Genomic DNA, 27226 nt, shown 5'->3' with positions numbered 1-27226 from the left:
TATTTGGAATCATGAGCTTTTGGAGCACTGCTCCTTCATTAGGTGAGTCACCTGATGAAGGGGCGGCACTCCTAAAGCTTGTGATTTCAGATAAACCTGTTGGACTTTAACCTGGTGTTAGGAGACCTCTTACTGTTCAATAAGATCATGACAGATCGGTATGGTCCCAACTCCACTTCCTCTTCTCTCCCTACCCATGGCTCTTGAATCCTTTGTCTATCAAAAATCTAACTCTGCCTTTAATAAATTCATTTTTTTCTGATGAGAACCCAACGCATCTACATTAATTGAACAAGGTATTCCTCTGATCTGGAAACTGCTCAGAAGATACCCTTACAATTTTTGAATGGTTGGTACAGATAATGCGTGTTCTGTAGATGTGAACTTCAGCAAAGTACATTCAACGTGATATTTTGACTTCTACCTACATGTCATATAAATACACATACATACATTTATTATCATAATAGAACAAGTGCAAAACTTCTCATTCATTAATTTTGTCGTATTAATAAACTAAGCAATGACCATGGAAGGTAATTGCCCTATTAATATGTTTATGGAGTTAAGCGCTGCTAAACTCCAAGCTTTTCTTCCGTTCTTGTATCAAATCACTTAATTCTAGGATGTACTGCTGAACCTGCAAGATAATTCCAAAAATAATCAGTGTCTTATAAGTCATTTTAAAATGATCTTCATGGACAATTTAAAATGTGGGTAAAATGGCACAACTGGTCAAATCTGCATATAATAAAACTTGTATAAATTATCTATTCATCTGTAATGTTTACACAGAATCAGATCATTAATCTGTTCTTGCATTTCCCTCTGCTCATATAGTACCCAATAAATTAGGGTTAGGGTAAGGGGTTAGGGTTCTAGCAGAGTGCACTGGATATTGATGTGAGAATCCTGGGCGATGATTAACGGTGTTCAAAGTTGATTGATTAATCAGTAAACAGCTCTTGTATCTAGGACCTTGTTAAAGATAAACATGAACAAGGAAAAATTGGCAGCCAGTGCCAATAGGGAAGAGAAAAATAGTGGAGTGATCCAGGAAAAGAAGGTTAAGTGAAGAATCTATGTGATTGTATGCAAGAACTGGATAGTGGAGTTTATTCAATGGTCATAACTTATGGATCCAGCCCCATTGTTCCTACCCAGAATTTAACCAGAAAGTCAACTCCCTGTAGTCTCTCATCAAAAGCCTATGGGTGGCACAATGGTTAGCACTGCTGCCTCACAGCGCCAGGGACCTGGGTTCGATTCCCAGTTTGGATCACCATCTGTGTGGAGTTTGCATGTTCTCCCTGTGTCTGTGTGGGTTTCCTCCTACAGTCTGAAAGATGTGCTAACCGTCAGGTGCATTGGCCGTGCTTTAGAACTGTCACATCTATTCTTGAAGCACGTTCACTCCGTGTTGCTCTGTACTAAATCAACTGTTTCCATTCATGCGGAAGTGACCTTCAATTATACTCATGAACCTGGGTTAGAAATGAAGTTTGTGGGGGTGGAGGTCAGGTTCTAATCTTGGTCACAGTGCAGTGATACAGTGGTATATGTAAGTAAGTTTGTGAGGGCAGGGTCTGATGGGGTTGTTGCTATATGTTGGTTCAATAGCCTGCTGACACACTGTCTAGGCTAATGCATAAAAGAACTTGAGATCAGTGATGCGCAGGCTAATGAATGGGCCACATGAGTGGCCCTCCTTCATCTCAGTGGACTGCAAGGTGAATATCAGGCTTGTTCACTAACCATGACCCTATAAATAAGATTAATTAATACATGCTGAATATTTCATAAGTTATAGAAAAGGCTTAATCATTTATACATCAATAGAATTGTCATCAACTTCAAATGGCAAAAACAAAATAAATATTTACACTTTGAATACAGAGAGAGCACATGGCTCTCGCAGTCAATGGCGTGTGCAAAATATCTCACTTCACTCATCCTTGCTTTAGGTGTATCACTTCAGTCATGCCATTAGGAAAAAAATTGCATGGATGGAAATCAGCAGGACATATGGCAGTGCTGCAAATGGGCAAAGGTCAGCAAAATGTCTCATGAGCTACAGTTGGCACAGTGGTTAGCATTGCTGCTTCACAGTGCCAGGGACCCGGGTTCGATTCCTGCCTTAGTTCACCGCATATGCGGGGAGTTTGTACTTTCTCCCTGTGTCTGCGTGGGTTTTCTCCAGTTTCCTCCCACAGTCCAGAAGGCATGCTGGTTAGGTGCATTAGCCATGATAAATTCTCCCTCAGTGTACTTGAACAGGTGACAGAGTGTGGTGACTAAGGGATTTTCACAGTGTTAATGTAAGCCTACTAGTGAATAAACTTGAGAACCCAAGATGGGATACATGTGGCCCCCGGGCTGCATCTTGCCCATCACTGATCTAGAAGATGCCTGATGTCTTCTAACCACCAGTGCTGGGAAGCACCTTAAGGGAGAAAGGAGTGAAAATGGGAGAACAAAATCAAACTACTTCAACATTAAAGCACTTTCAGTTTTTGTGGTAGTTATATCATCAATTATTCCTTGCAAATCTGGTATAAGTATATGAAGCTAAAAGTGTGTTAGCGGCGATACTCCATGGCTTGTTAGCCTGAAGATTGTGGAGCTAGCCAACAAATAATTATGGAGTGGCTTTTGATTTCAATATTGAGATAAATAAATGTACATTCCCTTATTGTTCACTAAGTAAAATGCTCTTTCTGGAACACAACAGGTTTTAGCCTTACAAACAATCCATGAAGGATTTTATTTGTAAAACTTACAATTCCAAAACCTCAATTTAAAAAAAAATAATTTGTATAGTTACGACTATAGGGATTTAATTTCCACAGGACTTCTCCTGAAAAGAGAGACCATGGAGGCAGCCTGCAGACACAACCAGCAATCCAGGGAGGTTTCTGATCTCATTTCAGGGCTTACAGTCTAAAAATATATACTTTTGCTCATCTGAGGGCACCTCTATGTTGAAGTGCCCTTGAAGTCACCTGCCTGCCTCTGCCATGTCCACCTTTCCTGATGGAGCTACCAATGAATTAGAACTACCCAGTTGACCCATGACTGGACATCAGGAACCCACAAAGTAGGAAACCATCACCAGGAAAATAGTTCCTTTGGTTTGGCCTCCTGGCTCGGTGCCCACATTTGGTCCCAATTTTGAGGCACTCAAAGTTCAGATGAAAATCCTGCCTGAAGTCTCAATGCCACTTGCTCACCCTCCCTCGGGAAGGGGAGGAATGAAATCCTAAGTTAATTTCGAAGCAATTTTAGTGCAGTTCAGAATGAAAGCTTCCCCTCCAGTTTGCAAAATGGCATTGGGTGATCTCAAAAAAGGGGAAAAGAATTAATGGAACAGGTTTCCTCCCAAAGTCCAAAGAGATCGTAAGACCATAAGACATAGGAGCAGAATTAGGCCACTCGGCCCATCGAGTCTGCTCTGCCATTCAATCATGGCTGAATATTTTCTCATCCCTATTCTCCTTTTTCCCCATAAGTCCTGATCCCCTTATTAATCGAGAACCTATCTATCTCTTGCCTTAAGACACTCAATCACCTAAAGAGGTGCAGGTTAGGTTGATTCACCATGTTAAGTTGCCCATTAACGTCAGGGGAACTAGCATGGTAAATATGTGCGGTCATGGCTATAGGACCTGGATGGGATTGTTGTTGGTACAGGCTAGATGGGTCGAGTTCTCTCCTGCAATGTTGGGATTTATGATTCTTAGACTAGGCCACAAAGCTTCTTGCGTCTATTCTGCATTTGATTTGATCATAGTTGATCTGTACTTTAACTTTATTTATTCAGCTTTAGCTCCATATCTTTTCAGAACACCATGGAACAATTTTTTTTACATCAAGACATTTGTCACAAGTTTGTCTTGAGATGAACAACCAGTGCAGATGCTTCCTGCATATGTTGCCAATCCATGTACATATCGCAATTTTTTGTTACCGGTACAGCCTATATTCCCTCCACAGAATAAAAAGCATAATGCTTTCCAGCTCCTTCAATGGATCAGTTGCTAAAACAATGTTCTGCACACTCCCTGTTCTGCACACTCAGTGTTTCAGAACTGACTTCAGTGAGACAAAGAGGAAATCATCCAACCTTTCTATTCTTCACCTCTGCTGGAAAATGATTATTTCCAATTCCAATCCTCTTCCTGCACCTAGTGGTGCACTAGGACAGACTTTTGTCTGCTTCCATGGCTAGTAATTCCTGGAATGGTCTAGTTGGACCAATGAGTGGCACAGGCTTGGAGGGCCGAAGGGCCTGTTTCCTGTGCTGTACTGTTCTTTGTTCTTTTGTTCTTTGTCGCTAGCCTGTTGCCAGGAGCTTATCGCTTGAGGGGCGCCACTCCAAGTGTGACTGACCAGCAGTCTTCCCCTGCCTTACTGCCAGCCATTGATCTGTTTGGAAGGGTGTGCAGATTGACATGCCCAACCTGTTTGACTACTTTATGAATGCATTTTCCTTGGTCATCAAGTCCTGGGGTGGGACTCGAATCTGGAGCTTCTGGCTCACGAGTGGGGACATTGATGATTGTGCCACAAGACCATTGAATGGTTAGCACTGCTGCCTCACAGTGCCAGGGACCCGGGTTCAATTCCAGCCTTGGGTGACTGTCTACGTGGAGTTTGCATGTTGTCCCCACATCTGCGTGGGTTTCCTCCGGATGTTCCGATTTCTTCCCACAGTCCGAAGATGTGCAAGTTGGGTGGACTGGTCATGCTAAATTGCCCCTTAATGTCCCAAGCTGTGTAGCTTAGATGGAAAATGTGTAGGGCTGGGGGAAAGGGTGGGGGAGAGGGTTTGAGTAAGACATTCTGTCAGAGAGTCAGTGCAGACCTAATGGGCCAAATGGCCTCCCTCTGCACAGTAGTAGCAGAATATTTAGCACTGCTGCCTCAAGCACCAAGAAGCTGGGTTTTATTCCAACCTTGGGTGACTTGGGATGGAAAAGAAAATAATTATACAGCTTCATTCTATGAAGTGATTATTTGGTAATATTATTGGATTTAACTGCAATGCCTGTGAAGGAAGGTGTAGCCCACTGATACTCACCAGACTCCTACATGAAGGATGTTGACTGATTTAAGAAAAGATACCAGAGGATTGTCACTAAGGGTGGAACTGTATCAAAGCAGGAGTTAGCACTTCAGAGCAGAGGACATTAGGGAAAAAAAATGAACAGTCCCATTCCCACTGCACAGAAAAAGCCTGAAATAGAATGGGAATAAATATGATCCACATATCAACAGCATACTTACTGTATGAAGCTGAGTATCTGTATCATCTGATACAATGACAGATTTCATATCTGCTTTTCTTACATGCATGTAAAGGTTAAAAATTGCCATCTTTGTCATGCCCAAGGTAATGGTCCTCTTAGCTGCTGTGTTTTGAATATGCACCCATGTGGATTCCTGTAAAATTACATAATGGTACAATTTCTTTTGAAATCACTGTGCTAGTTATTTATGATCTTCAATAAAAACACGTTCTTGGTCATTTGAAAGGTTTATTCTGGCAAAACACCTTTGAAATAACATTGACCTAGATTATGTAGTGAGCTGCAAATAAACATCGCTTGCCATTTCTTACTGTTGAACTTGCTTGCAGATGTTATGTGGTCTTTTAAACATACTAATTAAAGACAGTCAAATTAGTGCAGACTCTTCTCCAGGAGATCCAGAATCTGTGTCTCCTTACGGTGGCACAGTGAGTAGCACTGCTGCCTCACAGCGCCAGTGACCAGGGTTCAATTCCCAGCTTGGGTCACTTGTATGTGTGGAGTCTGCATGTTCTCCCCGTGTCTGCATAGGTTTCCTCTAGGTGCTCCGGTTCCCTTCCACAGTCTGAAAGACATGCTGGTTAGGTGCACTGGCCACGCTAAATTCTCCCTCAGTGTACCCAAACAGGCGCCAGAGTGTGGTGACTAGGGGATTTTCACAGTAACTTCTTTGCAAAGTTACTTGTGACAAAGCCTACTTGTGACACTAATAAATAAACATTAAATGCAGGGAGCAAACTAAGCCATCATTTGGGACCATTACCCTTTACTCTTCCTGTGGCTTGCCAACCCTGTTAATGATCATTTTCCCCATATGTTTGCACATGTCCAATTGTTACCAGTTTTCAATCCCTGATTTCAAGACTTCTACCCCCCTTCCCCCCAAAAAAATATATACTTTAATCATAAAATTTAGAAAAATAGATTTCATAGTCAAAATTGACTTAAGATACAAAACACATGTATTTCTTCCAATACTGTATGCTACTCATCAGATTTACAATTAATATCTACAAGATTCATTCCATTTCAAAAAAAACTTTCCAGCCCCTCAGTAAACTATGCCTAAAGGCCTTAGATGTGGTCCTTCCCCATTGCACTTTTGCTGCTGATGCCCCATGTTTCAGTTCATCCCTCAGCACACATTGGAATATGGCAGTCTGCAACATTCGGTGCGGACAGCTCATTTCTCTGAATGAAAACTTCAAACTCCTCAACTAACCAGCTTGAAAAATTCTTACTGAATTCCCCAGAGTATAAACAGGTTAAGTATTAGTTAGACTACTGAAACCTGTGTAAAATGAGGAGATCTAAGGATTTTGGCTTAATTTCTAGAAAACACTTACCCCTTTAATAACTTTCGCTTTGGCATTTTCCAATCGAGTTTGTAATGCAGAAAGTTTATTGTGGTATGTCATAACTTCATTATCTTTTTCTTTCATGAATTGATTATGATTGTCTTTAATTGTCTTCATGACTTCTTGATCTTCATTGTACTTTGCCATTAGGAGGTCATGTGTATGAAACAAAGTCTCAAAACGAGTGTTCACCATGCTGATGTCCTGAAACTTTAAAAAAAAGCGAAGAAGAAAATCAGGAGCAGTTTGTTTATATACCAAGAGTTTGAGAAAAAATAAATTTACTAACACTTGCATCCAAGTGAGGAATGGTTGAGGATTCTGGGTCTGTACTCGTTGGAGTTTAGAAGGATGTTCTTATTGAAACTTATAGGATACTGCGAGGCCTGGGTAGACAGACAGGATGTTTCCAATAGTAGGAAAAACTAGAACCAAACAGCACAACCTCAGGCTAAAAGGACAATTTTTTTAAAACAGAGATGAGGAGGAATTTCTTCAGCCAGAGAGTGGTGAATCTATGGAACTCTTTGCCGCAGAAGGCTGTGGAGGCCAGGTCATTGAGTACGACAGAGATAGATAGGTTCTTGATTAATAAGAGGATCAGGGGTTATGGAAAAAAGTCAGGAGAATGGAGATGAAAAAATATCAGCCATGATTAGATGGCAGAGCTAACTCGATGGGCCGAGTGGCCTAATTCTGCTTCTATGTCTTTACGGTCTTATGGTGTATGGTCATGCATCAATTTTTTAAAAAAGAGCCTCAATTAACTTATTAATACCAAGATTCCTTGTTTCTGTCTGTAATATCGCTTATCTTTACCTCCAGCCATTGAAGTTGAATTGCTTGCACATATTTCTGCAACATCCAGATTTATTTGCTGGTCTTTCAGGTGTCATTCTTCACAGAATGAAACACATCCAAAGCCTTGCTGTTTCTCTTTCTTAGGGCAGAATGAGCTGGTGTGCAGAAGGGGCGGGTACAATTGGATGCTGTGGCAGAAATCTATTGCTTGCCACTCTTGCTTACATGTGGCATGAGCATCAGATGATAAAGACACCTATGTCATGACGACTCTTACTTGTTGCCTACAGCTCAGCCTTCAACACCATCATTCCTGCGAAACTTATCTCCAAACTCCTCAACACCGTGCCCCACAAGACTGTATTCTCAGCCCTCTACTATACTCCTTATACACCGATAAATGTGTGGCCAAATTCCCCTCCAATTCGATGTTCAAGTTTGCTGACAACACCCACTGTAGTGGGTCAGATCTCAACCAATGACGGGACAGAGTACAGGAATGAGATAGAGAATCTGGTGAACTGGTGCGACAACAATAATCTCTCCCTCAATGTCAACAAAATGAAGGAGATTGTCATCGATTTCAGGAAGCATAGTGGAGAATGTGCTCCTGTCTACATCAATGGGGGCGAAGAAGAAATAGTCGAGAGGTTCAAGTTTTTAGGTGTCCAGATTATCAACAACCTGTCCTGGCCCCGCCATGTGGGCTATGGCTAAGAAAGCCTACCAACGCCTCTACTTTCTCAGAAAACTAAGGAAAGTGGGCATATTAGCTTCTTCTCCAGCTTTTACACCAACTTTTACAGATGCATCATAGAAAGCATTCTTTATAGTTGTATAAGAGCTTGGTATGGCTCCTGCTCTACCCAAGGCCGCAAGAAACAAAAGGTTGTGAAGTAGCCCAATCCATCACGCAAACCAGCCTCCCATCTATTGACTCTGTCTACACTTCCCACTGTCTTGGAAAAGCAGCCAGGATAATTAATGACCCCCCACACATGGATGTTTTCTCTTCCACCTTCTTCCTTTGGGAAAAAGATACAAAAGCCTGAGGTCATGTACCAACTGACTCAAGAACACCTTCTTCCCTTCTGCCATCAGACTTTTGAATGGATCTATCTCGCACTAAGTTGATCTTTCTTCACACCCCAGATATGATTGTAACACTACACTCTGGACTCTCTCCTTTCCTTCTCAATGAACGGTATGCTTTGTCTGTATAGTGCAAGAAATAATACTTTTCACTGTTTTCCGCTAATATATGTGGCAATAATAATTCAAAGAAAATAAATGAAATCAAATCAAAAGTCTATTGCTTTAAGACCATCTTCAATCATTATCTACTTCCAGAACTACTTGTATCTGATTATGTTTGCCTCTATGAAGCATTAAGTGTACTAAAAGAAAAGTGTAAGCTATTCATTCCCCTTCCAAAAAAGTACCATACATATAGAACTTAAGCGACACATTCTTTAAATTGTTACCTCCTTTGATATTTTGATTACTTTCTCCAAGAATTTTGGATAAATGGAATACGCCTCCACTTTCTTCTTCAGTTTCTCCTTCTTCTTGATGAGATCTTTCAGTTCTATTTTAAATTGATCAATATCCTTTTCCTTCTGTTTTATTAGTTCAGTCTCAGTAATTATTTTGTCCTTTGCTCTTTTTTGCTTGGCGTCAGTTTCCTTCGGAAGGGGAAGAGGTAAAACAACAAGCATCACTGCACAAATTACTGCCAAGTTAAAAAAACGGTTTTGAACAGGTCATGTTCCCCTGCAAACCTTTTTAAGTTGCATCTCTAATTCAGGCCTAATGATTGCCTAGGATGGTGGGAGACCCTTGTCTGAATATCTTAGCCTGAGTTATCCCCTCACTTAAGAAGAGCAAATAATATAGCTTCCGCCTGCCTTTTGATGGCCAAAATTGAATGTTCCCAGTCACTTTTATTGTAGCAACATTACTGCCTCTGAAACCGAAACTCTGGGTTTGAGTCCCATAGTAAAAAGTCTCACAACACCAAGTTAAAGTCCAACAGGTTTATTTGGTAGCAAACACCACTAAGCTTTCGGGGCTCTGCCCCTTCGTCAGATGAGTGGGAGTTCTGATCACAAACAGGGCATATAAAGGAACACACTCAGTTTTTCGGAATACTGATTAGAATGCAAGTCTTTACAGCTAATCAACTCTTAAAGGTGCAGACAACGTGAGTGGAGATAGCATTAAGCATAGGTTAAAGAGATGTGTATTGTCTCCAGACAGAACAGTAAGTGAGATGTTGCAAGCCCAGGCAAGTCATGAGCGTTACAAATAGTGTGACATGAACCCAAGATCCCGGTTGAGGTTGTCCTCATGTGTGCGGAACTTGGCTATCAGTCTCTGCTCAGCGACTCTGTTGTCGTGTGTTGTGGAGGCTGCCTTGGAGAACGCTTACCCGAAGATCAGAGGCTGAATGCCCATGACCGCTGAAGTGTTCCCCAACAGGAAGAGAACAGTCTTGCCTGATGATTGTTGAGCGATGTTCATTCATTGGTTATCGAAACGTCTGCATGGTCTCCCCAGATGACCATGCCTCGGGACATCCTTTCCTGCAGCATATCAGGTAGACGTTGGCTGAGTTGCAAGAGCGTGTACCGTGTGCCTGGTGGATGGTGTTATCATGTGAGATGATGGCATCCATGTTGATGTTCTGGCATGTCTTGCAGAGGTTGCTGTGGCAGGGTTGTGTTGTGTTGTGGTCACTTTTCTCCTGATTAAACTCCTGGGTAGTTTGCTGCGAACAATGGTCTGTTTGAGGTTTGTGCAGTTGTTTGAAGGCAAGAAGTGGGGGTGTGGGGATGGCCTTGGCGAGATGTTCGTCTTCAGCAATGACATGTTGAAGGCTCTGGAGAAGATGTCATAGCTTCTCTGCTCCGGGGAAGTACTGGGCGACGAAGGGTACTGTCCACCATATCCTGTGTTTGTCTTCTGAGGAAGTTGGTGTGATTTCTCGCTGTGGCACGTCGCAACTGTCGATCGATGAGCTGAGCATCATATCCTGTTCTTATGAGGACATCTTTCAGCGTCTGGCGGAGTCTGTTGCGATCATCTTCATCTGAGCAGATCCTGCGCATATGAAGGTCTTGCCTGTAGGGGATGGCTTCTTTAACATGTTTAGGGTGGAAGCTGGAGAAGTGGAGCATCGTGAGGTTATCTGTGGACTTGTGGTACAGTGAGGTGCTGAAGTGTCCTTCCTTGATGGAGTTGCGTGTGTCCAAGAATGCAACCCATTCTGGAGAATAGTCCATGGTGAGTCTTGCCCCTTGCCTGACGCGTGGTGATCCTCGGGTTAAATCACAAGTTCTTTTTCACCTTTTCGCATTGTTTGTAATTTTTAAGGCCCTTGTGTTAAACTTGTGCTGCTAGTTTTTGTTTGTCTGTATCCCTGCATCTCTTTATTTCCACAGAGTATGCTGCCTTCCTTTTATTCCGTCCAAAATGCATCACCTCATAGATATCTAGATTGAAATTCATTTTTAATTGCACACCCTAAGTTTAACTAACGTATCAATTATCTCTCCTTTCTGTCTTAAATGTTACTGTATCTTTTTAAACCTCATTTTCCAATTTTCCCAGGTAAATATTGAGGCAATGCAATGATTCGATATTTATGCCATTTCTTTGTTATTATCTCTATGTTTATACTTTTTATTATTAAGTGGCATAGCTTTCCTGATCCATTTATTCCTCTGCCAATCAGGATGTGGCTCAGGTACCACCTTAGATTACCACCGTGAAATCGTGCTTTGTAATTGTTTCTTAGCTCCTCCTACTCCCTCATTAGCACCTCCTCCTTGTTTTTTTCCTATGTCATGGCTCCTGACATGGACCCACAAGAACTGAACCTCCCCCCCTCTACCCCCCGCGACCCCTCTTCTTTTTCAAGCTGTCTCTTTTACCATTGCATTAAGGAGGCAGCACATCCTCCCGGACTCTCACTCATGACAGCAGAGGATGCTATTTGTCTTCCTAATTATCAAATCCCCTGTGTTTGCACCCATTCTACACTGTTTCTCCCTGTCTTAACACTGCCTCCTGCTCCCTGCTGCCATGGTTAGCATTCTAGCCATCTTACTTGCACCTTATCCTTATAGGTACAGTCTACATTGCGGCCTTGTGGCACAGACTCCAAGTCCAAAGCTCTGGGTTCAAGTCCCACCCCAGGACTTGATAGCCAAGGAAGGTGGGTTTATAAAGCTGCGACAAGTTGACTGTCAATTTGCAAAAATTTTTCCAACACGTCAATGGCAGGCGGTAAGAGTGGGAGAGAATCCTGGTCAGCCAGGTTTGGTGTGGAGTGACACCCCTCAAGTTATAAGCCTTTGGCATTAGACATGTGGCCTGTTCCAGGAGTAACTAGCTATGGAAACAGATGAAAGGTTGTTTTGGTGTACCACCAAAAGTAGAGTATGTAATAGCTGCTGGATAGATCCAGAGGGTCTGTACAGCCTCATTCCCCACCTCCCTTTGACTGCACCACATACAACATGGAAGTGATGTATTTCATGTGAATATAGCAATGTTACTGCTACTTTTGACACCACTTAAATTCTGATCAATTTACCCAGAAAATGACCTTTGGCCTGTGTTATTCTTGGAGCAGGCTGGCTCCATAAACATCATAACTCAAGAATTAATTCTGAACAGGTTACTGAGTTAGAAAATAAGAGTCGTCATTAAACATCAATATTTTCAAAGCCGACAAATATAATCGGAATGGTCTGGCCAATCCACACTGCCTCCATGTTTACCTCCAAGAACTTATCAAATTTGAGAAACGATTGTTTCAGCTCTTCTTCCCTCTTGTTTAGTTCCTCTCTTCTTTCCTTTAACAGCTTGAGTTTCACCTGGAATTCCTACCAAAAGGAGAAACATGGCTTCATTAAAAAAAACATACACAGAGGTTTCATACAGATCATCAGTCCTTACTGAAAAGAGTGACTGGTTACGTTCAACTGACTTTGTGACCTCATTCAATCATTGGAGGAAGTTACAAATACTTCTTTTCTCCTGAGACTGCATTACAGATGATTCATAAAACTACACTCCCACCTCTAATTACCAGCATATATTGAACTTTTTCACTGACTGCAAGTTCCACTAGCTATCGAAACAGATGGGAATCGAAATAAAGTATATAGAAGCTGTTGGATGGGACCAGCGTTGGCAGAGCTTCATTCTCCACCTCCCTTCAACTGTACCACATACAACATGGAAGTGACATATTTCCAGTGAATATAGAGATGTTACTGCTACTGCCACTGGGTTTCTACAAACTTCTGTTTTCCAGCTGCTGTAAATGACTATCATGGCATTTCCTGATCTCTAACTCTGTCCAGCATGGAACCAGTGTTTTATCACATGTTCTTAGCTCTCGAGGGCTTTTCCCAAGCTTGATTTACAGAGAGTGGCTTCAAGGACTTTTTTATGAGCCAAAAACCATCCACAGTCCAAACTGCAACCCTCAGTTGCACTGTACAGCTCTTCTGTATTCCAACTACCTGCTACCAGCAGCAGCTATTTAGTATTGAGCCTCTCCCCCTGATGAAAAACATTCCCTCTAGCAGCAAACACACAGATAAATTGAGCTCCATCCATCTCCATGGCAATGCAGCCCTTCATGGTTCACTGAATACTTTTAATCAATTAATTTAGCTCTAACTCCCAAAACAAACATCTCTCTCGACTTTGCTTTTTTTTCCCCCAAGAAGTGATACCATGGGCAAGATTTTCTGGCCTCCTATTTCTCGTGGTGGGAAGTGACACACCACTTGCTCGTGGTGGGACCTTTTTGTCCCTCTGCTGTCAGTGAAATTTCCCTTTGAATCCAGTCACACCTTTGAGAAGATCCCATTGGCATGAACGGCCAGAAAGATCTGGCCCGTGTCTCCAGTTCTCCAACTAAGTCCGCCCACCTGCTTTTTTATGATTTTTTTCCTAGCAGTGAACCCCATAAGTCAACACGTCCCGAACATTTTAAATGTAATAGGCTTAAATCTGCTTTAGTTACATTTATCGCATTTTCTACAGTGAAACTTTATTCTTCCCGGAACTAAACATGACCTGTAAAATATTAACATGAACCATGAACTACATATTCATCACAGTATCAAAAACAGTAAATATGATTACAAACTGATGTAAGGTGATAGCCTGGTGGTATTATTGCTGGACAATTAATCCAGAAACTCAGCTAATGTTCTGGGGACCCATGTTCGAATCCCACCACAGCAGATGGTGGAATTTGAATTCAATAAAAAAAATTTGGAATTAAAAATCTACTGATACTCATGAAACCATTGTCAATTGTTGGAAAATTCCATCTGGTTCACTGGTGTCCTTTAGGGAAGGAAATCTGCCATCCTTACCTGGTCTGGCATACATGAGACTCCAGAGCCACAGCAATGTGGTTGACTCTCATCTACTCTTGGGCAATTAGGGATGGGCAATAAATGTTGGCTAGCCAGTGACATCCATGTCCCACAAATGAATAAAATAAAACTAATGGAAGAAAATCTTCAAAGATGTTGGACAAAGGATTGGCAGAATTTAGCAACTAGTCACTGAAATTCTTACAACAGAACTTGCATTCATATTACAAGCTTAAGATTAAAATATTCCAAGGTACTTCACGGGATCATGATCAGATAAATATTGACACCAAGCCAAAGAAGGAGGTTATTAGGAAGGAAGAAGATTTGATTATATTTATTATTGTCACATGCATTGAAATACAGTGAAAAGTATTGTTTCTTGCATGCTAGAAAGACAAAACGTACCATTCATAGAGTACGTAGGAGAGAAGGAAAGGAGAGGGTGCAGACTGAGTTACAATCATAACTAGGATGTAGAGAAAAATCAACTTAATATATGGTAGTTCCATTCAAAAGTCTGATGGCAGCAAGAAAGAAAGTGTTCTTGAGTCGGTTGGTAAGTGACTTCAGACTTTTGTATCTTTCTCCTGCCAGAAGAAGGTGGATGAGAGTATACCTGGGATGTGTGGAGTCCTTACTTATGCTGGCTACTTTTCCGAGGTAGTGGGAAGTGTAGGTGGAGTCGATGGATAGGAGACTGATTTGCGTGATGGATTGGGCTATGTTCATAACCATTTAAAATTTCTTGCGGTTTTGGTCAGAGTAGGAGCTATACCAAGCTGTGATATGTACACAATGAGGTAACAAAATGGGATATATAACCAAAAACATCAATATCAAAGTGATCTTTGTAGTTTTATACTGGGAATTACTTTTGGACCACACTTGGAATGCTAGATCTATCTGTGGTCTTTGTGGCGTCCTCAGTGTTTATTTGGCAATGTATCTCACTTGGTAACATCCCTGCCTCTGTGCATGAAAGCTGTGGGTTCCCCAACCAGGAGCTATGCGCCTAAAATAAGGTCCATTCTAGAAAAGAATGATACAATGTTACAGCTGCTCCCTTTCACAAGAAGTATTAAACCAGTTATTCCATGAGTTCAGGCGGATGATAAAGATCCAATGCCACTATTTCTGGAAGAGCCTACAAGATTTCCTGGTCAACATTTCTCTGTTAACCAACACTATTAAAAGCGATTAACTGGCTCTCTCCCACTGTGCAAAATAATTGCCACATTTGTTGACTTAACAGCAATCAGTTCAGTTAAATTGAATTGAGTTAAAAGTTGAGTTGAATGTGATACTTTGACATTTTTGAGAGACATAGATGTATAAACATGCCATACATTCTTTAATAAAAGAAAAAAGTGAATGACCTAGGGACATCAAATTATTTTTCTATAAGAAAATATGATTTGGGGGAAAGAAGGAAAATATTTCGATCCCAGTTGAACTGTGTAAGTGGAACCCCTAATAGGGTGGTAATATTTTTAAACCAGTAGACATTAAGGCACTGACAGAACTAGCAACATTCAGTTAACCAACTTTTAAAATAAGTCTATGAGCTAATAAGAAACAGTTTACACATGAGATGCAGCAATTGATTCAAACAAGTGGTTATGATGGTAAGACACATATGCTGATATTTTGAATATATTATTTTGGATGCATTGACTTTGATGAATATTATTCACTTTAGTCAAAAAGCATTTCACCATAAGGCATCATGGTAAAAGTTATTAGGGCAAAGCCATATTTTGAGAGAATATTTGGGTCTTGGAAAATATGCCAGTTTTATCAGTAAAGTTTTAGATGGAGGAAATATATAGAACACTTAATCAAATTTCATGAACAGGGCGTATTCACTGTCCAGACAAGATGGACTGGTGCCCAGATTTGATGTCACAAGTTAATCTGGATAGACAGTGACCTTCAAGGGAACCCATAAGAACATTTAGTTGAACGCTGGGCTGAGCGTCTTAGGTTACTAGGCAACCAGGGAATGGGATCAGCAAAGGCAGGAGTCAAATTCCAGATTTCAGAAACTAATAAAGTACCATTATGTTGAGGAGTGGAATGCGATTGGCTAAAATATTTGACATGTATTATTGTTGATTTTGTATCTTGAAGATGATTGATTTAAAGTTTTCTTTATTGATAATGATCGATAATAAAAAAACTATAATTTATCTGTTTTTGATTGTATGTGTTAGATTCGTCAGAGAGGTTTTACTGCTGTATGTCAGAACTACTTAACTCATTGATGAACTCCTGGTGACCACTGGTATAAATAAGGTTACGTCTTTAAACAGAGACACTGACTTTGTGAGTCTTGTGTTGTCTAAACTTTAGGCAGTACCAGTCATCTCAGGTACTCCACCAACAAACCACATTGTTAGTATTTAATGGATCATTTCATGTCACACCATGACCTGTCAGCTTTGATGCTTGAACAGTCCTCCTCACTAAATCTGAGCACTTGTGCCAAAATTCTGTTCCACCCAATATATCTGCAGCTTCCTTACATCCCTTTTATTTGCTTGTTTGAATCATCTACAAATCTGTAACCACAGTCCTAGAAATGCATTCATTTCTAATTCTATTGTTTTAGCTCCAATTGCTAAATGCTATTCTCTTTAACTTATGTTGAATGGCGTTGATTCCAGATAAACAATGAGAGAAACTATACAACTGGCAAGACTGAAATTATGCATTGCAATACGATTTTAAGATTAGAAAATCACTGATAATGCCAGAATTTAAAATAAACCCATTAAGGGTCTACTAAACAAAATAAAACACCCAGGGTGATAAATGTTTAATTACTCAGAAAGAAATTGAATAATTTTCTGAGGTTAATCATAAACTCTAACTGTTCAAACGTTTAGTTTCCACATGGATTGACAGGCAACCTCTGGCAGTGAAAATAGCTGGGTGAAATATGCTGTAATAAAGTAGGGTAGACTTCAGATTGCAAAAATACGAATCTGGAGAGATAAGTGAAGGTTTGGAACAGTGTTTGCTAATTTGGAAACCACTTCAATACATAGAATGGTGGTTCTTTTAGTGGGTAAAAGACGAGGGAGAAAGGAGATTTTTAGTACCATATATCCTTTTTGATTTATGAACCCAGATTTAATCTTTGCCCTGCTAGTTTGTTTTACCTCCTTTTGACTAGCAAGCGCTGCCTCCGCTTCCGCCAGTTCTTGCCTTTTCTCCAATAATGCAGGGACATCAGCTAAACGAGTTTGTTCTTGGTCTGGCATTTTGCTTCAGGAAAATCAAGAGAAACAACTCGAGGTTCATATATATTATTACTCATTTCATTCTGGGCTTGACTTAACAGAATTATACACAACACAGAGAGATTCTGCATAATAGTCAATGGAAAATTTGATTAAATTTATTGTCTGAGATGATCAACCTCTGGATAAGCTTTTTACTTGACTTTTTTGCTCAGCAGGAGCTGTGACAAGAGGGCCATTCTCCTTTCTAAATTAAAAAAAAAGACAGGGTTGTTACTTTTAGATCTGCTGTTTGGATGTTGATTTAGCAGATTGTTAGCAACAAGATCTCAGTGTTTGCTGTACCTGTATACTGGCCTTTTGTGATTCATGCACTCAGACACCCAGATTCCTCTGCACCTCAGAGGTTCATAATATTTCACCATTTGGATAATAAGCTTTTTTTTTATTCTTTCTGCCAAAATTGACAATTTCAATTAATTGTAGCAACTGACTTCCCCAAACAACAGCACAACCCCATGATTGTTTCAAATCCAGCAAATCTCAGATTCACATAAGTACATTCAGACAGCTCACAAACAGTTTTCTTCAATTTTCCACATTTACTTTATTCAATTCCACACATTCTGCTTCTCCAATGCTTTGTAGAACCCTTTTCACCAGCTTCTCAAGGATGCACTATTCCTTTTGCTTAACCTCTTTGCCTGAAATTCATTTCTGCTCTGGTGTGACAGTTTCTTTGATCACCTCTGAAATTCCTATACATTAACTCTGCCCAGAATCCAACTGAGTTGAGCAATCGAGTCAGTAACTATGGCATTTTGACCCAGCATGTTCATGTTATCCTTTCATAGGCAAATCCAGTGAGTTCCACTTCACAATTCATAGGAATACACAAGCATATGAATTAGGAGATAGAGTATCCATAGGATCCTACAATCCCTACAGTGCATCAGGAGGCCATTCTAACTCCGTTTAAAAATATTTAAAGGTTCTGCATCCACTGCCCTTTGAGAAAGAAAGTTCGAGACTCAAGACGCTCAGAGAAAATAATTCTCATTTCCATCTTAAAGAAATCAATCTTTATTTCTAAAGGGTGACCCCTAGATCTAGATTCTCTGACAAGAGGAAACATCCTCTCTACATCCACCCTGCTGTTACCCCTCAGGATCTTAAAGGTTTCTATCAAGTCACCTCTTACTCTTCTAAACTCTATTGGATACAAACTAATCTCTCCAATTTTTACTCTATCACAACCTGCCCATTCCTGGTATTAGTTTGGTAAACCTTGTCTGAACTGCCTCTGACGTATTTACATATTTCATTAGATAAAGAGACCAGTAGTGTACACAATACTCCAGATATGGTCTCATGCATGCCCTGTGCAATTGAAGCACAATTTCCCTGCTTTTGTAACCAGTTCTCCTTACAATAAACAATAGCATTTTATAGAATCATAAATCATTCAATCCCTACAGTGCAGGAGGAGGTTATTCAACCCATCTTTTATTCTTTGTCTCAAAATGCACTATTTCATATTTGCCCACATTATACTCCACTTGCAAGATTTTTACTCATTCGCCTAACCTATGTCCTATTGTAGCTTCGTTATGTACTCTTCACAATTTACTTTCCTGCCTACCTTTGTGTCATCAGCAAACTTAGCTACCATACCTTCAGTCCCTTCACCCAAATTATCTATATAAATTATGAAAGGTTGGGTCCCCGGCACTGATCCCTGTGGCACACTTGCCACAAGCTACCAACAAGAAAAAGACTCATTTATGCCAACTCTCTGTTTCCTGTTAGCTAGCCAATTTTCAATCTGTGCCAATTCTATTCCCAAAGCTCTGCAAATTAATTTCTCTCAAGTACCTGAACAATTTCCTTTTGAAATCATTGATCATTCCTAATTCCACCAGCCTTGTGGACAAGGAGTTCACTACCACTCACTTTCTCGCATCCCCACTTTATTTCTTGCCCACAGCCTTAAATCTGTGTCCCCTGGTCCTTGTATCTTCGGCTCATAGGAACAGTTTTTCTTTATCTACGTTATGCAAGCCTGCCATCTCAATCTTGAACATCTCAATCAAATCTCCCTCAACCTCCTTTGCTCCAAGGAGAACTGTTGTTATGACTTGACCAGTTAATATGGATGGCAAGTTCTTGAGTATTAAAGAAGTGTTTCTTTTTAAAAAGAAAAGGACTTGGGTTTCCAATTAGAATCTTAAATACTAAGGTCCTGTTGCTAACAATCTGCTAAATCAATGTCCAAACAGCAAATTTAAAGATAACAGCCCTGCCATTTCTTTTATCTGAAATAGAGGGTGACCCTGTTGCTATAGGCTCATGCTGAGTGACAGTCAAACCAATACAAATCAACACATTGGACATTGACAGGACAGTCTGACTCACCATTACCAGCTATATTGCATTCAACTCCAACACTGGCCAAAGGCCCGTTGCATTTACAGCACAATCATTATTAGTCCAGTTAGACACGTTATTGATACCTTCGTGAGTTCCATAAAACTAGTCTACTGTCCTGAGAAACTTAGTTGATTTGAACAATGTTTATACAGTGTAGTAGCTTGGGGATTTAACAATACGATCCCTTTGTGAGTTAGATAATCAGTTTTTTTTGGCACATGTTTTTCTTCAATCTCAAAATGGGCAGCATGGTGGCACAGTGGCTAGTACTGCTGCCTCACAGCGCCAGGTTCAAATACAGTCTCGGGTGAATGTCTGTATGGAGTTTGCACATTCTCCCTTGTCGGCGTCGGTTTCCTCTGGGTACTCTGGTTTCCTTGCACAGTCCAAAGATGTGCAGGTTAGGTTGACTGGCCGTGCTAAATTGATGCAAATATCAGGGGGATTAGCAGGTTAAATATGTGGGGTTGCAGGAATAGAACCTGGGTGGGATTGTTGTCGGTGCAGATTTGATGGGCTGAATGGCCTCCTTCTGTATTGTAGGGATTCAATGATTCTATGAAAAATCAGCCAGAGACAGCAGTAGAAGTGGTGAAGTTTGTTTTGGACCATGAACCGATATATTCATTGACATACTCACACTGGGAAGAAGCGTTTCGCCTGCTTCATATACGAGAAAGGATTCACTCAGTCAACCACTCTGCTAGGACACCAGTGATTTTACACAGGGGAGAGGCCTGTTGTGTGTGTGGAAAGGGATTCACTCAGTATCTGAGCTACTGGTACACCAGCGAGTCCACATTGGGGAGAAGCCATTCACCTGCTATGTGTGTGGGAGGGGATTCACTCAGTTGTCCGAACTGTTGATACATCAGTGAGTTCACACCAGGGAAAGGCCATTCACCTGCTCTATGTGTGAGAAGGGATTCACTAATCATCCAGCCTTCCGACACACCAGGGAGAGACCGTTCATTTGTTCCGTGTGTGTATGAAAGGATTCACAGCTTCATCCATCCTTTTGACACACCAGTGAGTTCAAATCTGGGAGAAACCATTCACCTGTTCAGAGTGTACGAGGGGATTCTAGCAGCTAGCCCACCTGCTGACACACCAGCAAATTCACAAATAATCACAGGGATTGCTTTCTGTGGTAATCAAATCCGGACAGAACCACATTAAATCTGAGAGTTCAGGACCAGTGAGCTTGTGCACACCAGTGGGAGAGAGAGAAGCTGGAGTGAGATTCAGCCAGAGTGAGGGTATCGCAACTTTGGAGCTGAGTGGGAATTCGGTGCTGAGGGGAAAGAGGAGCTCGTCTTCAGGAGGAGTGGCGAGGCGGACCTGGGAGGGAGACTCGAGGGCAAGTGAGAGGTAGAAAGAAATCGAAACATGACATCACAGCCAGCAGCTAAGTGATTGCCTGGTAACTGGTGAGTAGTTTTTCTTTCCTTTTTTCTCTTGGCATTGTAGTAGTTGTTGTTGTAAGTTAACTTAAGGGTTAAGTCATGGCAGGAGATCCCAGAGCTGTGTCATGCTACTCTTGTGCAATGTGGGAATTCAGGGACCCTTCCAGTGTCCTGGCTCCTTCATGTGCAAGAATTGTGTCCAACTGCAGCTCCTGTTAGACCGACTGTTGACTCTGAAACTGCAGGTGGATTCACTTTGGAGCGTCCACGATGCTGAGCAAGTCGTGGATAGCACGTTCGGTGAGTTGGTCACACCGCAGAAAAAAAAATTACTGAGGGAGATAGGCAATGAGTGGCCACCAGACAGAGGGAGAGTAGGAAGGCAGCGCAGGGGTCCTCTGCAGTCATCTCCCTCCAAAACAGATATACCACTCTGGATACTGTTGGGGGAGATGGCCCAGTAAGAAGTCTCACAATACCAGGTTAAAGTCCAACAGGTTTATCTGGTAGCAAGCACCACTAGTTTTCAGGGCTCTGTCCCTTTGTCAGGTGAATGGGGAGTTCTGATCACAAACAAGGCATATAAAGACTCAGACTCAGTTTACAGAATACTGATTAGAATGCGAGTCTTTACAGCTAATCAGAGCTCCCACTGTCACAGTGCATACAGACACCAATCATATAGATAAAAAAAATGGGATCCTACAAGCTGAATTTAGGGAGTTCAGAGTTAAACTAAAAATTAGGACCTCAAAGTGCCATGTGTAAGTCAGAGTAGGAATGTCAGGATATCTAAGATGAACGTGTTCCTTGAGGGTGCAAGAGGGAGGGATTCAAATTCCTGGGACATTGGAACCGGTTCTGGGGGAGGAGGGACCAGTACAAATCGGACAGTCTGCAGCTGGGCAGGCTTGGAACCAATGTCCTAGGGGAAGTGTTTGCTAGCGCTGTTGGGGACGGATTAAACTAATGTGCCAGGGGGATGGGAACTGATGCAGGAAGTCAAAAGGAAGAAAAGTGGGAATGGAAATAAAAGGCAGTAAAGGAAAAAATGGAAGGCAGAGAAATCAAAGACAAAAATCAAAAAGGGCCACAGTACAGAGTACAGAGACTGTGGAGAACTCAGTGAATGGATCCAGTAAGGCTAAAACATCACAGGACATATGGTCCGAGATGTGTTTGCTTTAATGCGAGGAGTATGATAGGCAAGGCAGATGAACTTAAAGCTTGGATTACTACATGGAACTATAATGTTGTGGCAATTACAGGGATTGGATGAAAGAAGGGCAGGACTAACAGTTTAGCATTCCAGGATGTAGATGCTTCAGGTGAGATAGAGAGGGTGAAAAAAAAAGGTGGGGGTGTTGCTTTACTGATTAGGGAGAATGTCACAACTGTACAGAGGGAGAACACCTTGGTGGATCATGCAGTGAGGCCATATGGGTAGAACTCAAGAACAGGAGTGGTGCAATCACACTGTTGGTGTCGTACCTCCCAACAGCCAGCGTGAAGTGAAGGAACTGATTATGTCAGCAAATTAAGAGAAGAGGTTAAAAACAACAGGGTTGTTGTGATGGACGCTTTTAACTTCCCCAACATAGACTGGGATTCCTTTAGAGCTGGGGGCTTGGACGAGACAGTTTGTTCAATGTGTCCAAGAGTGCTTCTTGAGGCATTATGTAGATAGTCCAACTTGGAAGGGGGCTGCCTTAGACCTGGTTCTGGAAAACAACGTCTCAGTGGGGGACCATTTTGGGGACAGTGATCACGATTCTATAAGTTTCAAGATATTTGTAGAGAAGGATAGTAGTACTTTAACTCTGGGGGAAGCTAAGCACAACAGTATGAGGCAGGAGCTAGAGAATGTAGACTGGGGATGGCTGTTTGAGGGTAAATCCATATCCGATATGTAGGAGTCTTTTAAAAGTCAGTTGATAACAATTCAAGACAAGTATGTCGCTGTAAAAATGAAGGATAAGAACATAAGAACATAAGAAATAGGAGCAGGAGTAGGCCATCCAGCCCTTCGAGCCTGCCCCGCCATTCAATAAGATCATGGCTGATCTGTTGTAGCTCAGTTCCACTTTCCCGCCCTCTCCCCATAACCCTTAATCCCCTCTCTTATCAAGAACCCATCAACCCGCTTCTTAAAAATATTTAGCGAGGCAGCCTCCACCACTTCAACGGGCAGAGAATTCCAGAGATTCACCACCCTTTGAGTGAAGAAGTTCCTCCTCAACTCCGTTCTAAACCGCCTCCCCTTTATCTTGAGGCTGTGCCCCCTAGTCCTACTGTCTTTTTTGAGCGGGAAGAGTCTCTCCACCTCTATCCTATCCATCCCATTCATCATCTTATACGTCTCAATGAGATCTCCCCTCATTCTTCTAAACTCTAACGAGTACAAGCCTAGTTTATTCAGCCTCTCCTCATAGCTCAATCCCCTCAACTCCGGTATCAGCCTAGTAAACCTCCTCTGCACTCCCTCCAGGGCCAAAATATCCTTGCGCAGGTGCGGCGCCCAAAACTGCACACAGTACTCCAGCTGCGGCCTCACCAATGCCCTATACAGCTGCAGCAAGACCTCCCTACTTTTATATTCAATCCCCCTCGCTATGAAGGCCAGCATCCCATTTGCCTTCCTGACCACCTGCTGCACCTGCAAGCTGGGTTTTTGCGACTCATGCACAAGGACCCCGAGATGGAAAAAGATGGATAAAGATGGAAAGATTCAGGAACCCTGGATGACAAGAAAGATTGTGACCTTAGTGAAAAAGAAGAAGGAGGCATGCATAAATTTCAGGAAATTGGAAACAGATAAGCCTCTTCAGGAACACAAAAATAGCAGGAAAGAGCTTAAACAGGGTGGTAGGAGGACAAACAGGGGCCATGAAATGTTCTTGGCAGGCTGTTTTCAAGAGAATCCCAAGGCTTTTTATGCGTATATAAGGAGGAAGAGAGTGGCTAAGGAAAGGGCGGGTCTACCCAAGGACAGTGGAGGGAATTTGTGTGTGGAGCCAGGAGGTGATTAACGAATACTTTGCATCAGTATTCACAAAGGAGAAGGAAATGGTGGGTGGTGGGTGTAGAAAGAAGGATATTGATATTCTAGGACATGTTGAAATAAAAAGAGAAGGTATTGAAATTTCTCCCATAACGTTTTGAAAAACATTAAAGGGGACAACTCCACAGGGCCAGATAAAGTCTATCCCAGAACACAGAGAGGCGAGGGAAGAAATTGCTGAGGCTTGGCCAAAATCTTTGTATCTTCCTTAGACATGGGCGAGGTACCAGAGGACTAGAGAGCAGCTAACACTGTTCCTCTGTTTAAGAAGGACAGAAGAAACAATCTGGCAAATAACAGGCCAGTGAGCTTACATCAGTTGTGGGGAAATTATTGGAGAAGTTTCTTAGGTACAGGACACACTCACACCTGGAAGAGAATAGGCTTATTAGCGATAGGCAACATGGTTTAGTGAAGGGGAGGTCATGTCTCACAAGCTTGATTTGAGCTCTTTGAGGAGGTGACATAAAAAGTTGACCAGAGCAGGGCAGTGGATGTTGTGTGTATGAACTTTAATAAAGCCTTCAACAAGGTTACTCAGGCTGATTCAGGAGGTGAAGTCATATGGGATCCGAGGTGAGCTAGTAAGATAGATACAAAACTGGCTTGAGCGTAGAGTCAGAGAGTAGGTACTTATCTAACTGGAGGTCTGTGACAAGCGGTGTTCCACAAGGATCAGTGCTGGGCCCTCTGTTTGTAACATATATAAGTGATTTGGAGGAAAATGTAGATGGTCTGATTAGTAAATTTGCAGAGGATACAAAAATTGGGAATTAGTGGATATTGAGGAGGATTGTCAAAGGATACAGTAGGAGATAAAATGGCAGGAGGCTTGGGTTGAAAGATGGCAGACTGGATTTAATCCAGACAAATGTGAGGTGATGCAATTTGGAAGGTTTACTGCAGAAGGAAAGAATACAGTAAATAGTACAGCTCTTAGAAATATTAGCATACAGAGGGACCTAGGTCTGCAAATCCACAGTTCCCCGAAGATGACAAATCAGGTGGACAAGGTAGTCAAGAAGGCATATGGCATGCTGGCCTTCACTGGTCAGGGTGTTGGGTATAGGAATTGGAAAGTCATATTGCAGCTGTATAAGACTTTGATTAGGCTGCATTTGGAGTATTGTGTACGATTCTGATCGCCACACTATCGGAAGGATGTTGATGCATTGGAAAGGGTGTAGAGGAGATTTACCAGGATGTTGCTTGGCTTGGAGGATATAGACTGAAGAAAGGTTGAACAAATTTGGATTGTTTTCATTGGAGCATCGGAAGATGAGGGGGAACCTGATAGAGGTTTACAAGATTATGACAGGCTCGTATAGAATGGATACTCTGAGTCTTTTTCCCAGGATCGAAAGGTCAATTACTCAGGGGCATAGGTTGCAAGTGACAGCTGGCTCATTAATGTTTAATTGTACTGATTAAATGCACCTTGTAGAATTTGGGCAATTAAATTCCCTCTTTTATATTGCTATTCTTTCCATATCATTATTCACCTGGATGTAAGTTCTGCTTGAAAGGATTGAAATTGTATAAATAGTTTTATATATAGACAACTGTTTTTGCATAAAAATATCACCTCATAAAGAGTTGAGAGACCTGTGAGAAAATTGCTTTATTACCTACTGATGACCACACAGGACAGCAGTAATGAGACACACCCATTGATTGTCACACAAAAAAAAATGTTACTTCAAACAGGTAAAGGCACTTTCAGGTTTTGTAGAATCACTGATGCATGATCAAACTATATTTAAACCTTAATTATAATTACCTAAATTTTATAGAACCTCTACAGTACAGAAGGAGGCCATTTGGTGGGATGGGGGAAGGTTTGAGGGGATGGTGGGGGCACCACTTCCCATCTCCACAGGCATTTTACCCACGTCGGAATGGTCCGCTGCTGCATGGAGGGACTGCCAGGTAAACCTGATGGCCTCCCAGCAAGTTCATGATTCTTGCTTGATGAGTGCTCCATTGCCCATGAAAGACTGTTCACCAATCCCCCTCCCCTCAAAGTAGCAATAATGACCATTCCTGCAACAATAGCAGTACCCTGGCTTCCCCCAGCCTAACCTACCTCTCAACAAGTGTGCCCACTATTGAGGTACAGTCTCCCTTGCATTGCAACCTCAGTGATGGCCATCACCAGTGGTGGCGCTGCTGAGCTGCCAGCCCTCTTATTGGCCAGGCAGGTGCTGGGGGCTGGCTGCTGGAATTATACCCATTACCATCAATGTATCACCTTGAGTCCTGTCACTCACTGAAGTGGAGTCAGCTCCCACTTCCAGCCCTGGAAGCAGGACTTCCAGGTAAGTGGAAAAACTCACTCTATAAAACAACATCAACACCATTGCTGGGTCAAAATCCTGGAACTCCCTTCCTTACAGCCATTCGGCCCATCATACCTGAGCCAGCTCTGTCTTTTCCCCAAAGCCCCGCAAATCTCACCTCCACAATTATTAATCCAATTCCTTTTTTAAAGTGACTATTTTATTGGCTTCCAACACTCTTTCAGGAAGTGCATTTCACGAGGCAGTGCATATTCTAATCTTATCTCCTTAGTTCTTTTGCAAAGTGCTTAAATCTGTGTCCTTTGGTTGTAAACAACTGCCAATTACTTCCTGTGTCAAAATCCTTAATGATTTCAACATCTGCTTTGAATTCCCTTTCTCCGCCCAAAGTGAACGATCCCAGCTTCAACAGAACAGAAGTCATTTACTTTCTTCAGTCCACTATTAGTTTCTGCCATTCTAACAGCGTTCTATCAGCAATAAGACAGAACCGGAATCCTTACAGCATTAACTCAATTTCTCCTACATCCCATGTACGCTTAAATAATTGAGAGAGAAAATGTTTGCAAATCCAAATTATTCTATCCCGAACTCTTGTTAACGTAAAAAAAAATGTTGTTAATTGTAAAGAAATTCCTTTAGCCGATCACTCCAAAACTGGAACAATGTACAAAGTAGTAGCAAAGGCAGGGGGAGAGAACAAGCCCATGTTTCACTTACATTAGCTTCTCTTCGAATAAGGCATCATAATAATCCCCGAAAACATTTTCCATTTCTTGTTAAAATCAGAAACAAATGTGTTATTCTGCAGAGGCGGAAACCAAGACACTGGACCCAGATGCAGGAAATGTGTCTGTTTTACCCCTGAGCAGGTAACCATAGGGATAGGAAAGCTCGTTACTTGGG

At 41.7% G+C, this 27226-nt stretch overlaps 1 protein-coding gene across 1 annotated transcript; it reads right to left on the bottom strand.

Annotated features, from left to right (window-relative positions):
- Positions 1-104: 104 nt before the first annotated feature.
- On the bottom strand, positions 105-27226 carry cfap73 (cilia and flagella associated protein 73). The gene is made up of 7 exons (XM_080208380.1): positions 27041-27226; positions 17043-17148; positions 12256-12360; positions 8953-9153; positions 6656-6877; positions 5287-5442; positions 105-640 (listed from the first exon to the last, which is right to left on the bottom strand). Exons 1-7 carry the CDS (start codon positions 27091-27093, stop codon positions 566-568), a joined length of 918 nt encoding a protein of 305 aa, XP_080064506.1. The 5' UTR covers positions 27094-27226; the 3' UTR covers positions 105-565.

The sequence above is a fragment of the Carcharhinus amblyrhynchos genome, chromosome 20 (genome assembly GCF_965287045.1).
Source record: "Carcharhinus amblyrhynchos chromosome 20, sCarAmb.v2.hapA, whole genome shotgun sequence".
Taxonomy (NCBI): domain Eukaryota; kingdom Metazoa; phylum Chordata; class Chondrichthyes; order Carcharhiniformes; family Carcharhinidae; genus Carcharhinus; species Carcharhinus amblyrhynchos.
Note: the sequence above shows the minus strand (reverse complement) of the source record. Positions and strands in the feature narration are given on the sequence as shown.

What these genes read in the sequence shown, in the direction of transcription:
- cfap73 (XM_080208380.1), bottom strand. Translation starts at nt 27,093, where the DNA reads ATGGAAAATGTTTTCGGGGATTATTATGATGCCTTATTCGAAGAGAAG. An exon ending in CGCTTGCTAGTCAAAAGGAG is followed by an intron (nt 12,361 to 17,042) that starts GTAAAACAAACT and finishes TCCTTTTGGTAG; the next exon opens with GAATTCCAGGTGAAACTCAA. An exon ending in TAATCAAAATATCAAAGGAG is followed by an intron (nt 6,878 to 8,952) that starts GTAACAATTTAA and finishes TTTTTTTTAAAG; the next exon opens with TTTCAGGACATCAGCATGGT.